The sequence below is a fragment of the Diplodia corticola genome (genome assembly GCF_001883845.1).
Source record: "Diplodia corticola strain CBS 112549 chromosome Unknown scaffold7, whole genome shotgun sequence".
Lineage (NCBI taxonomy): Eukaryota > Fungi > Ascomycota > Dothideomycetes > Botryosphaeriales > Botryosphaeriaceae > Diplodia > Diplodia corticola.
Genome location: NW_017971486.1, coordinates 85,366 through 99,589, shown reverse-complemented (window position 1 = coordinate 99,589; position 14,224 = coordinate 85,366). Strand labels below are relative to the sequence as shown.

General features: G+C 57.8%; 3 protein-coding genes across 3 annotated transcripts; all 3 read left to right on the top strand.

Annotated features, from left to right (window-relative positions):
- Nucleotides 1-59: 59 nt before the first annotated feature.
- Nucleotides 60-1,372, top strand: BKCO1_700025 (mitochondrial inner membrane protein mba1; the record flags this gene model as incomplete). Its single annotated transcript, XM_020278680.1, has 4 exons — nt 60-405; nt 555-666; nt 740-850; nt 907-1,372. The coding sequence occupies 4 exons, from the start codon at nt 60-62 to the stop codon at nt 1,370-1,372; spliced, it is 1,035 nt and encodes a 344-aa protein (XP_020133500.1).
- An 8,147-nt stretch (nt 1,373-9,519) lies between these two features.
- Nucleotides 9,520-11,402, top strand: BKCO1_700024 (high-affinity glucose protein; the record flags this gene model as incomplete). Its single annotated transcript, XM_020278679.1, has 5 exons — nt 9,520-10,032; nt 10,085-10,206; nt 10,258-10,625; nt 10,684-11,009; nt 11,064-11,402. The coding sequence occupies 5 exons, from the start codon at nt 9,520-9,522 to the stop codon at nt 11,400-11,402; spliced, it is 1,668 nt and encodes a 555-aa protein (XP_020133501.1).
- A 943-nt stretch (nt 11,403-12,345) lies between these two features.
- On the top strand, nt 12,346-13,446 carry BKCO1_700023 (homocysteine methyltransferase; the record flags this gene model as incomplete). Its single annotated transcript, XM_020278678.1, has 1 exon — nt 12,346-13,446. The coding sequence occupies one exon, from the start codon at nt 12,346-12,348 to the stop codon at nt 13,444-13,446; it is 1,101 nt and encodes a 366-aa protein (XP_020133498.1).
- Between the last annotated feature and the right edge of the window lie 778 nt (nt 13,447-14,224).

The window sequence follows — 14,224 nt, the reverse complement described above, 5'->3', positions numbered from 1 at the left end:
CGCGTTGCCGTCCCACTGCCCGCTCAACGGCTTCGTCGCCCGCGCCCGCCGCAGTCACAATGGTCTCCTCGCTGGCTGTACCGCGCACCCCGCTGCTTGCGCTTCCCTTCCGCACTGTCGCCGCCGCCGCCACCACCGCCGCCCGCGCTACTAGCTACCGCCGTCTTTCCTCCGCTACGCCTTCCATCTCCACTTTCCCACGCCGGCCACCCCAAACGCGGATACTGCAGCAATGCATAGCTGGCGAGAGAAGCTTCGGCACCGTGCGAGCCAGGCAGGCGGAGATGTCTGCAGGCCAGAGGCGCATGGTCAATGACATGCAAAAGCGCAAGGCGATGCCGAGCATGGTCACCATGCAGACGCAGAACCTTGACGAGATGCCAACCGACATCGGCCTCATGCCTGGTATGCTGCTTGTCTCATGCTATTGCTTCTGGTGCCATTGAACCCGAAGCGCTGGCTCTGCGCTTCTCGGGGTCCAAGGACGCGAAGATCGCAGAGCAATGCCTTAGAGCTTGTGAGCCGAAGGCTAACTCGTTGGTGTTCGATTCTAGACACGTTCATCAGGCCGACGGGCTCTAATCTACCTGGGCTGTTTGCCGAGCCGAAGCTGAGATTTAAAATGGAGTACCATTGGGCGAAGACAAGGATTTACGACATTGTCAGGTAGGTTGGTTCCGTGCAAGAGGAGGGCCGTAGCCTCAGATTATACTGACCACTGTCTTCGTATGCGAAATAGCCGAATTGTGTATAAGTGGACGACAGTGAAGCCGCGCCCCGTCATCAATAGGCGCGGCATGCGAAAGCTCGCACTCCGGCTGCACAAGGATATGTACACGGCATTCGCATAGTAAGAGCCCAATACCACCCGACGCGCAGAGTGGTCAACTGCTGACCTCTCTTAAGCGGCGACACCGAACACATCTCCCGTATCTGTACCGATGGTGTCGCGACGACGCTCCGTTCCCGCATCAACGCCCGCAAGCCAAACGAGCACCTTTCCTGGGCGCGGTTATCGCACTCGCGACCGCGTATTGTGTCGGATCGCATCGTCAAAATCCCCATCCCTGGCGTTGATACAAAAAAAAAGCCATGCTGCATCCGCCAGACTGTCTTCCGCATTAAATCAGAGCAGGCGCTGGTGAAGGGCTACTTGCTGGCAGGCAAGGCGGGACGGCGGAGGTTGTTGGATGAGGCTGGTAAGGAACTGCCTCTTGGCAAGGATGGAGAGATCACGCCAGAGCGCATGCAGCAGAGTGCGAAGACTGTACATGAGTATTTTGTGCTTCAGAAAAGGATGTGGATGGGCAAGGAGGAAACCTGGTCCGTATGGGGCCTGGTGGACGAGTCGAGTCTTGACGAGCTCAATTAATGGTCAAGTAGGGCTGGCGGAGGGTTGGTGTGGTGGCTCAGTAGGGAAGAGCGATGCTGTGCGCCTGGCGAGTCAGCACCTGCAGTGAGGGTCTTGCTGGATGGCATTGTGGCATGGATGGGCCGATCGAACGGGGGCCGAGCAGCAGGGCGAGCTGTACACACATGTACGTTGTAAATCTAGCGGCATCAAATAGAGCACCGGGCAAGCTGGCGGCAAACATGGCTGGCGAGCGATGACGGAGAGCGGTCCGGGATCGGGCGGTTTCCCTCTGTTCCTTGCTTTTTGGCCACGGTCCCTGGACCCTGGCGCTAAGCCCTAAGAAAAAATCCGGGGAAGAAGGAACGAACGGTTTCCAGGCGCAGGCGCCATCCGACCACACCTCCCCATCCCATCCCCAAGCTCTGGCCGCCTCTCACTAAGCCCGCCCTTTGCACCCCTCCAGCCCGTGCCTCAACCACGCCCTCGCACCACTCGCCGCAGGACCCAAGCCGCGCCCCGTCTGTGTTCCCGGTTCAGCGCTTCCCAGGTTCGCCGCACGCCTCCTCCCTATTTTCTCTCTCCACCCCACCTTCCTTGCTCGCGGCTCAGTCGGTGCCCTGTCGCCATGCCTTGAACGCGTGCACGCAGGATAAAACAGGGCCCAACCTCTTCTCGTTTCCCATCTCCCGTCACCTCTGCTCTCACCCGCGCTCCTTTTCTGCTGCGCCAGGCCCCAGTCCCTTGCCCGTCTACGTCGCCCCATCAGTGCGCAACAGCTTGCTTTTCAATGACGCGCGGACAGCCTCTCAGCCAGAACCAGCGTGTGCACCCCGCAGTCCGTTAGCTTGCCTGCTACCCGTCTACGCACCCTTTTGTTTTCTGTTTCACTCATTTTGCGCACTCGTGATTCCACGTCAGCAACAGAGGCCCTGGGACCTGCATCCATCTCCCAGTACCATTTCGCGGCCCTCGCCATCAGCACCAGTAAACATACATCGGCGCCCGTCATCGTCATCGTCATCGGCATCGGCGAACAGGAGGGCAACGCGCAAATGTCGTCTCAACTGCCGCATCAACGTGCGCGTCCCGGACCCCGCCATCCTTTCGCAGCCTCGGCACCCTCAGCTCCACTTGCTCAGCCACAATCGGTGCCGTCAACACCTCCACCGTCATACACGCCCAAGGACCCTTTCGCCCCGGATGACCGTGTCTCGTCGCCATACCAGACGCAAGGCATTCCCCAGCCGCTAACTGCCATGTCTACGTCATCCCGGCCGCCATCCCGGCCGCCATCCCGGCCGCCATCTCGCCGATGCTCCAACTCGGCCAACACAGCGATCCCCACATTCTCTACACCAGAATCTCAGCAACAGCAGCAGCAGCAGGCACATGCCACGGCCCAAGTTCACGCTCGCCGTCGCTCTAGTGCCGCCACTCGCATGGCCACGGCCTCGTCACCGGACCTCAGCCGAACGCTGTCTCGCGAGGATCCTGGTGTGGATTCGATCAGCAACCCGCAGTCTCATACTGTTGACCAACCGGACTCTCTAAACGCCGAACCACCCTCTTCCGCTCTTCATCCTCGCATAGCCGTTGTGCTGGGGGTCAAAGAGTCCTGGCACATCCCGCTGCTGTTGTGTCGGGGCTTGGCCACGGCGCCTCCCATATGGTGGGGTGTAAGATGCTTGTTGCTGCTTTGGAGTCTAGCAATCAGTGCATTGAGAGGAGGTTCTGACACGGATGTTGAATGGGGGGTTGCTGGATGGAGAGGTGGCGGTGTAGGTGGGAGAGCAGGGTTCGATGGGGATGGAGCAAGGACAGGGTCTGCAATGGGAAACGTGGCGACAGATTTTGTCATCACAGAAGTTGCATTGGCGGCATTGTGGGTGAGTGGAATTCTTGTCGTGAGATGATCTTTTGGGGAGCATACTCGCTCTTGAAGAATATGTGGTGAAGACAAGGAACGATGAAACGGTCTGAGAGGCGAGGACATATTCTGGAAGATTTCATTTCGGATGAGAGGGTTGGTTGGCTAACTTACAGTTTGATGTGTAGTGCACAGCATCAGGATATCTCTCCTTCTACTTCGCGGATTGCCTAATGTCTCGATGGTAAGTGTCTCTCCTCAGCTCAGCTTCCGCGTAAAGTTTGGTTTTGGGACATGAAGTGGATCGGATTGCTTGGGATGGCTTCTTGCAAAAAGCAGAATGAGAATGGTTGGACCGGAGAGCAATACGAAGAGTTGAAGTAAAACAGCGCATCGGGAGACAACCAAGACGCGTGGAACTAGTGGTCTACAACTTTGCTGACGATGCGACCTTCCACTACACAGGTTGCTCAATTACACGCCCCCCGCCACCCTTGTCCGCCTCTTTACCCTCTCGGCCATCAACGTCTACACAACCTCATGGTGGCTACATCTTTCCGGAGCGAGCTCTGACCCCCGTCTCCTACTTCCCGCTTGGATGAGTATTGCCAGCGTAAGTCCTTGCTGATTGTTTTCATGTCACCCCACACATTCACGCCGTCCGCCACCGCAAAGCAACCAAGGCTGACGAAAGGAGCGTTAGACACTAACGATCCTATATCACCTGGCTCATCGCCAAGTCAACATTCGCCGCGAGACCCGGGCCGCCGTCCGCGCGTTCTATGTCTCAAGCAGCGTGAGCTTGTTTCTAGTATTGCTACATATCCACCTCGAGAGGGGCACGTGGAGGGCCGCGCCGTTGGTGGGGGTTGTGGAGAGAGTTGCCCGCGCTTGGAGGGAGGCGAGAGTTCCGATGGCTGGCGGTGATGGAGAGTTGTGATGGTCTCGAGTTCATGTACTCTTTCTTCTGCTGGTTCAGTCATTATGCATGCCGTGAGAGGTTTGGTGTGAAATCCCGCAGGCGGGAAACGATTCGAGGTTCACATAATTTGGTCTCCGAACATCCAGTCTCTTTTGTCTTTCCCCAGTGACTTATCGATGAGCAAGAGTGTCTCCATGAAATTTTGACGATGTCTTTGCCTTGTTCAATTTTACCGTAGGATTTTTACTGCCTGCAATACTTCCTGAGGGATGACGCTTTTGGACTCCCTTTGGGCGAGGGATTGGCAGCAAGATATAAATAGCCTTTCCGCGGCAGGGATACTTTCCACCCGTCCACTTCCCGCGAGACAATAATGCCTCACAGCTACCGGCGCGACGGCAACTGGGGCGGTTAGCTCCCTTGTGGCTCTTGGATCAGCCGGTGCACCAAACGCCTCGCCTGGCATGCCTTTAATGCACAGATCATCCTTGGTGTCCTTGGTGCAGTACCTAAAGGGAGCTGCAATCCCAGTCATTTCGAGGACTCGCTGATCTTGGATGATCAGACAAAGACAGTACGTATGTACCTAAAGATGGAGCCCCAGCCGCCAAAATCCGCGAGGCAAAACAATGCGGAGTTCGGCGGTCGGGCAGCAGCAAGCGAGAAAAAAAAAAGCCGAACATGCGTTCTTGCAGTCTGCCGTTGAACAGCCCCGGCCCCTGGTTTGCCCACGTCATCGTCATCGGCCACCAGCCCGGAAACAACCCTTTCCTCCCCAAACCCGCTGACCGAGAAAACGGAGTTGTTGCGGGTCAACCTTCCCCGCACACATTATATTGCCTTTTTCCCCACATCGCAACTGGAAAACCTTCCCCACAGAAACAACAACGCCGACAGGTGATGACCGGCGCCGGGGGTGGTTAATAGTTCTCGCGGCGGCGCCGGTTATTAGGAAGGTAGGTAGGTAGGTAGTCACAGCGCCGGCAGCATCGGCATTCCTTCTTCGAGCGCCCGGCAGGGCTAAGCCGCTGCCGCCGCCGCCGCCGCCGCAGGGTGCCGGCTGATGCGGCGGCCAAGCACGGCCTTTTTCATCCTTTCGGTCGTTGCGGCTTTTTTGTTCCGTTGAGGGGGGGACTGGGAGGGCCGCGATCGGCTGTTGGATTTTTTTGTTGTATTTTCGGCTTTTGAAACTCGCCCTTCGTTCAATATGATGTGCGTGTGCGTGTGCGTGTGTGGCGGTCGCTATGAACTCACAGATGTCTTTGGCGACTGCGCTGTTGGGTGAGGGGGCAACGCTGTGAACGTCATTTTGCGACGTTTTCCGGGCCACTTTCTCTTGTTTGGGCTTCAATCGTTATCGTTCTTCGCGGACGCTCGACTGTTTTTGGAGCTCGTGGGATGATTTCATGTTGATCGTTGCGGGACGATGCCGGTCTTTCAGCATTCATTTCATCCCCACAACTTGTTGGACACACTCCCCAAACAACCTGGGAGTGTCGTTACGGAATCTTACGAGCCATTAAATCAATGGAAACAAGTCGGCAGCGATGCTTGGGAACTTGAACTGGAGATTCATCTCGCAGGCCCGTGGCTTCTCCCGGAGCTGAGTGGTTGGATCCCATGGTCAAATTCTCGTAAATAACAACACCGCAGTTTTTTTTACGAACACCTCGTGTCGTTTGCATCGAGAAAGTTGATGCCTAGGCATAGTCTTCGCACGTGCTCGGGAATAGGAGATCATGACTTGGGTAAGGCCGATGACCGTAGCGGTGATTTGCACTTGTTCACATTGCTTAACTACGGGTACAAGTGCTTGATTTAGCGCTACTACACTTCTGTCTTTGAATTTGATTGGCTGGCAGTACATTCATCATAACGTATCTGACTCGTACAAGACCGAGCACTGCTGCTTTTCATCATACCCATGTATTTTGATGGGAACCGTGGTGGTGGTGATTACGGTCAAACAGTGAAGCGTGTAGGAAGACCACAAGCTCTGGGCAAGAGTCGAGTGCGGGAAAACACCACCATACCGTGTATATTTCTGGACTGTTCTGTGGAAAGGTACGGTTCTCCAAGAACGCAAGCATTGTACCAGTTACTTCCGAGGCAGGTATGGCTGACAGCTACACATGATGATGAAACGAGACCTACATTGAAATCAACGACTTGAACGACACGAAGTCCGAGAGCAATTATTCAATAAGCCCCCATGTGCAATCCCTCGAGATTCGGACAATCGACGTATCTCATGTTCGACTACCAGCTAGTCACTTCACTCTTCTACGCACCTGCATCTTCGCACCGACTTGCTTTGAAGCCGCGAGGACTGCCAGATCTTGCTGCTACAGAATTATCGCTTGATAATCTGGGTAGATTATTCTCCATAGCGAGCATACCTCTGGCCTCGCAGAGTGAGGAACCCGAAAGTTATACGGCAGATCAGGCTCACTACTCCGGAGCCTATCGAAAGTAGCTGCACAACTTCGATTGTGGACTATTCGGACGCTCGGGAGAGTATAAAGCGGCACAGATGGGGGCGATTGTGGTCGGCGATAATGAGACGGAGCGTTCGTATTTGGGGCGGGACTAACGGTACATGTATGAAGTCGAGCGTCCGCCAAGTGCGTGGGAAGCCGACAGTGAGTATGCCCAATGACTCACGACGGATGAAGCGTTTGCTGCATCGAGTCCAAACTAAAACGACATATCAGCGTCGTCTACAGGGGCTTAGGAGTATACAGAGAGGGGACTGCTCTCTCGATGAATTTCGGCCTTCCTTCATAATAAACAACCTATAATGGCAGCTGACTCTCGACACACTTCTGCATGGCTCGCAGGAAAGTTGGAGAGAGACGTGCCCTGCCACCGTCTGCTCAAGTAGCGCATAGAGTATACCGTCTCAAAAGTTCTGGGAGGCCGAAACGAACTCGTGGGTCATACTCGTATATTGAAGTCGCCTGCTACTAGCTTCAGTTCAGCGCTAGATGACGAAACATCTAGATAGACTTACCGTTCATGTCAGTTCCTATGGAATAGTGATGGACACAGTGACACGGAGCAATATTTGCACAGTCCACCTCTCGGCCAATGCCCCTGAAAGACGTAGAGCGATAGCGGTCACAGGCGGTCACATGCCAGTCCAAGCCAAGTATCCAGACCGAGGCGATTTGGACTCGAGTCTCAGCGACCCCGGCAGAACCGGACAACTCAACAAGAGCAGTCGTTCTAGAGTGCGAGTCTGCGTCGGGCCTTACCGCTCTAGTTTTTGGGTGGCAAGAAGGCCGAGAGAGACGCAGTGATGCCCGGCCGGTGAAGGTGCCTCGACGGGGCTTGACTGTTGGCCCCTGTGCTTGGGGCCGTCCGAAGACTAGGTTTTTTCAAAAAGAAGTGGGTTTACCGTCGTGTTTCGGCGTTTAGTGATGCATGCGGACAAACCTGGAGACGCGCGGCATTTTTCAGTCGAAGGAAGTGGCGTTCTGGACCCTCAGGACTGAGCCTTTCGGTGCAGCATTTCTTGACGCGCTCTGTTTCTCTGGGTGACAAACGCCACAATCCACGAGCAGACGGCTCCATTGTGGCAAAATGGTGAGGCTGCGTTTGTTGGGACTCGACGATGTCAGGAACTAAAAGGGGGCCACCGACCGTAAATGGCCGATTGGGAGGGTATTGCGGGTCGAAGCGGGAAGTGGGCGGCTACTGGGGGCAAGCGATTGGACTGAGACGGCCGGAATAGCCCTTGGAAGGCGGATATACGGCTTCCTTTGGCCATGGAGATGATTGACAGCTGTTGGGCCAGAACATAGAGAAGCGGAGCAATCCTGGAGGCACAGCACCCGACAGGCTCTGATTCGCCGCCTGCAGTGCGGCGGACGGGAGTAGAGAGCAGTCGGTACTGTAGTGATATCAAACGGGTAGGGTTGTTATGACCGGAAAAGGGGTTCCCGTATGATTTCATGGCGGAGATGGCGGAGCATTCTGATGCATCAGCGTGAAGATTTGGTTCCACGCGTCAAAGGACGGCGCACTCCAGTGAGATTTGCGTGGAGACAGACGCATGGAGTAACAAGTCCAAAGAGTGGCATATTAACTGGAGCACCTAATGCGACGTGGGATGGGCGAGGTTGATAATGGGAAGTGCAGATACAGGGATGCACACCAGCCTGTCGATCGCGTCTGGCCTTGGCCCCGCGTAAGACCGGAAGCGGTTCCTGGGCACCTGGGCTGCCAAAGACCGACGCTGACAAGCATGCAGTTGCCGACACGCGTGACTTGGCAGGCAGGGCGTGAAGTGCCAGCATTGGGAGACGGGAGCGGAGTGACGTGTGGTGTTGAGCGCGCTGGCCGACGCCGTGGCAGCGGGCTCGGTGACGCAGTGTCTCACGACTCAGCAGCACGCGGCGGGCTGGTAGCAAGGCAGGGTGGCAGCTTGCGGTGAAGGCGGCCAGGAACCGGGGCAGATGACCATGTGGCGGGACCCGTCCAGCGGCGAGTGGTTCGCGACGTAGCAGGCCTTGGCGCGTCTCCATGCGGTAGTCGGGTGCCTTGGAGGCTCCATGTTCGGACCCGTGCGGCTGAAAACGCGAGGCTTGCCGCCCAGCCAGTCGCGCGCGCGGCACAACACCGCGCAGTCGGGATGGGAGGGCTGTTCGTCATGTGCGCAGGCCAATGGCGCCGGCTGCATGGCCAGAACAGGCAGTGAGGTGGACCAGCACGACCCGATCCGCACGATAGCCGGTTCTTCTCCATGGGCAGCTGTGGCAGCGTCTGGGGGACGGCGAGGGATGACGTCGCGTCGGCCGTTTGAGGGAGCGGCCGATTGGCCGGGACGCATGATGTGCCGGCAGTGGCTACCGGGTGGCTCGCGCGCCGCGCGCTCGGCCACTGCGCCTGCCCATTGCGCCGCCATTGACGTCGGCCTTTGACACCACCGCCTGCCGCTCTGGTCCGCCGTTACCCTGCGCCGACCCTGCGCCGCTGCAAAACACCGAATCTGCCGCCTCTCATACGTCGGCCAGCCTGCTGACTCGCCCTGTCCCACAATGCCGCCGCGCGCCCGGTCCGCTTGGCGGCAGTTTCCTCCTCCCACGCCCCGAACGGGAACGGGCTTCCGACCAGACAAGCTCACCTCCCCCGGCTGTCTCCACAGATGGTATCCCCAGATCACGGGCTAAGGCCCAGTCCGGAGCCCCAGACGGTGACATGCCCTGCATCCCAGCCCGGCCTGGCATGGGCATACGCCATCCCGTCGACCCATGCCGCCGTTGCGCCAGACGCCCTCGGCGCCGACTATAAAACCTTCGCAAAGCCCTCCAGGCTGTGCTGTTCTCTACCCGGCAGTTCAAATCACTTGCTTGATCGTTCACACCACCCATCATGGATCCCACCGACAAAGACAGCGCGAAGCTCTCCAAGGGCAGCGCCGAGTTCCACGAGGATGTCAACACCATGAAGGTCGTCCCGACCGCGGACCTCCCCGACCTGATGGCCGAGGAGGTCTCGTATGGTCGTAGCGGTCTTCGCGGTCTCCTCGATTCGCCTTTCGTCTTCGGTGCTTCCTTCCTGGCCTCTCTCGGTGGCTTCTCCTTCGGCTACGACCAGGGCGTCATCTCCATCATCAATGTCATGCCCCAGTTCCTCGCCGCATATCCCATCCTGAACCAGGGCGGTTTCTATACCGGTCTCATGACTGCCATGCTGGAACTCGGCGCCTTCCTGGGCTGCTTCTTCATGCCCTGGCTCGCCGACAAGATCAGCCGGAAATGGGCACTGACCGTCGTCGTCGTCATTTTCTGCATTGGCGCTATCATCCAGACCTCTGCTCCCAACTACGGTGCTCTCGTTTTTGGCCGCTTCTTCGGAGGTATTGGCGTCGGTACTTTGGCACTGGTAAGTTCGCACTTTGTCACTCCTCAGTGACATGACACTTACGATACAACAGGGCGCACCGCTTTACATCTCGGAGATCGCACCTCCGAACCTCCGCGGAGCTCTCCTTGTGCTCGAGTCCGTTTCCATCGTGGCCGGTGTGGTTGTTTCGTACTGGATCAGCTACGGCACCAAGTGAGTCGAATCCACACGCTAGACACCTAACGTGGGCTAACAAACTTGTAGGGAGCTTGAGGGCGAGATCGCATTCCGTCTTCCCTTCGGCCTCCAGATGGTCTGCGCCATCCTCCTTGGCACCGGCATCCACTTCTTCCCTTACAGTCCTCGTTGGCTCGGCTTGAAGGGCCGCGAGTCAGACTGTCTGCAGAGCCTGTCTCAGCTTCGCCGCCTGCCCCCCACCGACAACCGCGTCCAGGCTGAGTTCCAGGCCATCATGACCGAGGTCGAGTTCCAGAAGAGGGTTGTCGAGCGCAACCACCCCGGCCTTTCTGGCTTCAAGCTCGAGATCGCCACCTGGCTCGATCTGTTCAGGAGAAAGAGCTGGAGGCGTACGGCTGTCGGCACTGGTATCGCCTTCTTCCAGCAGTTTTCTGGTATGTTGTCTCCTGGTCAGCTAGACATGGCAAACAGCAAAGGCTAACTGTGATCAAGGCATCAACGGCTTCATCTACTACGCTCCCATTCTTTTCCGCTCTTTGGGCCAGACCGACGAGATGTCGCTCATCCTCTCGGGCACGCTCAACATCAGCCAGCTTTTCGCCGTTATTGTATGCTTCTTCATCATCGACCGCGTCGGCCGGCGCCCGCTCGCCATCTGGGGCGCGATCGGTATGATGACGCCGTACATCGTCATGAGCATCCTGGTCGGGCTCTACTCATCGGACTGGCCAAGCCACTCGGCGGCAGGCTGGGGGACCACGGCCATGGCCTACATTTACACCTTTTTCTACGGCGTCTCCTATTCGCCTTTGACCTGGGTAAGCATTCGGCAAGATTCCACTTATTGTTGAGAAATGCTAACAGCCTTGAAGTGTCTGCCCAGTGAGATCTTCCCCAACGGCACTCGTGCCAAGGGCGTTGCGCTGTCGACATCGGTTGTCTGGCTGGCCAACTTCATCATCGGCGTCATCGTTCCCACTATGATCGAGCAGGCCGGCTTTGGGACTTATGTCTTCTTCGCCTGCTGGTGCGCGCTCGCCGCTGTTTGGGCCTACTACCTTGTTCCGGAGACCAAGGGCCGCACCCTCGAGCAGATGGATGAGGTCTTTGGCGACAACTCGGCGCAGGAGGAGCGCGAGATTATGGCTGAGGTGTTGCGCAGCGGCGGTGCGAGGAGGGCGGATGAGCTGGTTCAAGATGTGAAGGTGTGAGCGTGCGGTCAGTGGTTTTGACACGTTATATACCCCTCCTATTTTCCCGCATGAGCTGGCGTAACGATCATGATAGCGATTTGAAATTAACATCCGAAGAAAAGAAGAATTTCCCGGTGATTTCGCGAGTGTGACAGTGAGCTTCTCCGACAAGTAACTAACGATCAGTCCCTGGTGTTCGGCGCTCGAGGTCTGCTCGCGGAGCGTGTGTACAAACCTAGAACATGCTCGTTCGGATGATGGCGCTGTTTTGCGCCGCGGTCTTTTTCCATGGCTGTGCATTCTGAGAAGGTACGGAGCATCAGATGGTAGTCCCTTTCTGATCGCCGGCTGATGACTCGCACACACAAGGGTCCAGGGGCGACTGCGCATCACCAGGAATGCCTGTTCGGCAAACCTGCTCCCGCAATTCAGCCCTATTCTCGCAGCTTCTCCCGCTAACGAAGCTGGCGTGGGCTGAAGGCCAGAGAGTGCCGCGTGGTTCGCGGGACTGGACAGAGGCTGTTTCCGGACCTTACTCCGCGCGTCCCCAGGCGTCCAGTCGAGCGAGTACCTAATGTAGCGAGCTAGGTACCCCGCCATGCCCCACAACCACGTCCGATCACACCTCTCTCGTTTTTCTTTTCCCGACCTCCACCGCTCACCCGCCCACTCGCTGACGTCTGATGACACAAGCCGGTACCGACGCACAGCCCATCTCGACAAACCAGATCGATCGCCCGCCCACACCCCACGGGCGCAATTGAGCCCGCTCCGCACTCCTCCGCACTCTCCTCCGCATCATCGTCCCACACCTGCACAACCGACGTCGACCATCGACGACGTTCGGCCATCCACTCACTCACTCACCCACCGCACACCAACTCCACCCAAAAAAGACAACACCAACCCCACAATAAATAAGCAAAAAAAAAGAGAAAACCAACACCAGCCAACACCAACCATGCCGCCGCCCACGACGACCTCATCATCACCCGCCGCCCAGCACCTCTCCCCCAGCACGCCCCTCATCCTCGACGGCGCGCTGGCGACGGAGCTCGAAGCGCGCGGCCTCTCGCTCGCCACGCGCCTCTGGTCCGCCGCGGCGCTCGCCGCGCCCGCCCCGACGGCCGCCATCCGCGCCGTGCACGCGTCCTACTACGCGGCCGGCGCGGCCGTCGCCACCACGGCCTCGTACCAGGCGTCGGCGCCGGGGCTGCGCGCGGCGGGCTACGCCGAGGCCGAGGCGCGCGCGCTGATCGTGCGGAGCGTGGATGTCGCGAGGGAGGCGAGGGAGGAACAGCGACGACAACAAGGTGCTAGTAAGGAGATGCTGGTCGCGGGGAGCGTCGGGCCGTACGGCGCGTTTTTGGCGGATGGGTCCGAGTATACGGGGCGGTATGCGCTGAGCAGGGAGGCTTTTAAGGATTTCCATCGCGAGCGCGTGGCGCTGTTGGTGGGGGCTGGGGCGGACGTGCTGGCGCTGGAGACGATGCCGAATCGGGTGGAGATCGAGGCGGTGGTGGAGCTGCTGAGGGACGAGTTTCCCCAGACGAGGGCGTGGCTGGGCGTCACGGTGAGGCGGAGGAGGGAGGCGGTCAAGGGCGGGGCGGTGGCGGCGGTGGAGGAGGCGGCGGTGGAGCTGAGGAGGGTGGAGACGGGGGGCAGCTTGGCCAAGGAGGAGGGGTCGGCCGAGGGCGACGAGTTGGTGCTGAGCGATGGGAGCGGGTTGAAGGGTGTGGGGGAGCTGGTGAGGGACAGCGAGCAGGTCGTCGCGGTGGGCGTGAATTGCGTGCCGCAGGACCTGGTCGTCGAGGCGTTGAGGGCGTTGAGGGAGGGCGCGGGTGAGAAGGCGTGCGTCGTCTATCCGAACAGCGGCGAGGTGTGGGATGCGGAGAACAAGGTGTGGTTGGAGGGTGAGGCGACGGGGGGTAAGGCGTTAGAGGAGAGGGTGAGGGAGTGGTGGAAGGAGGGTGCTAGGTGGATTGGTGGGTGTTGCCGGATGGGGCCGAAGGACATCAAGGTGATCCGGCAGGTTGTGGAGGAGCTGCAGAAGGGAGGCTAATCTGGCCTCGTTCCTTCCTCGCTGAACACTAAGCATTAGCGCCCTGTCCCTTGTAGGAAAAAAAAGCCAAATTCGCGTATTCGAAGTAGCTTCCTTCTGCATTCAGGCTCTCAGCATGTGCAAAGCGGTGTGCGTGTATACAATGTGACCTCTGCAGACCACTGAGGATCCGACCACGAGTAATATACTTCATCGTCACTAGCCTTTGCCGTTCGCATTATTATAAAATGCCAAAGTCAATTTCACTTACTGCGACCTCGGGGCTAGAGGTAGGGCTTTTCCTCGAGATATTGCAATCCAGACACTGGGCTGGCCGGCCCTCTCCCTTCACCGGTGCCATCAAGGAGCCGTGCAGCAACGGTTGCGGAGACTGGTGGTGCATGCGGTTTCCAACATTGCGCAATTCTGCTAGACATCGTTATTCATGAAACTGCTCACACTGCAGCTGTGATGGCAGAATAAACCTTGTGAGCAAAGTGGAGTGGCTTTTTGTGCTTCAGTCGGTTTCGAAATTCCACGTCGGTATAACAGGATATACTCGTTGAAGTCAGAGGAAGTATACAGCTGCAACTTCAAGTTGAGAGCACTTCTGCAATCCGACCATCTTCGATTGGTCGGAAAGAAGGTAGCCTTCGCGTGGGCTTTATTTAGTATCTCTTCCAGATCCTTGAGCGAAGCTTGAAAGGCATCCAGTTGTCCAGGTTCCCGGGGGCGTTTGTTATCATGACGAAGCCATTGCGCTGCGTTGTCGAGATCTTGTAGTCTGCGCTGACTGCGG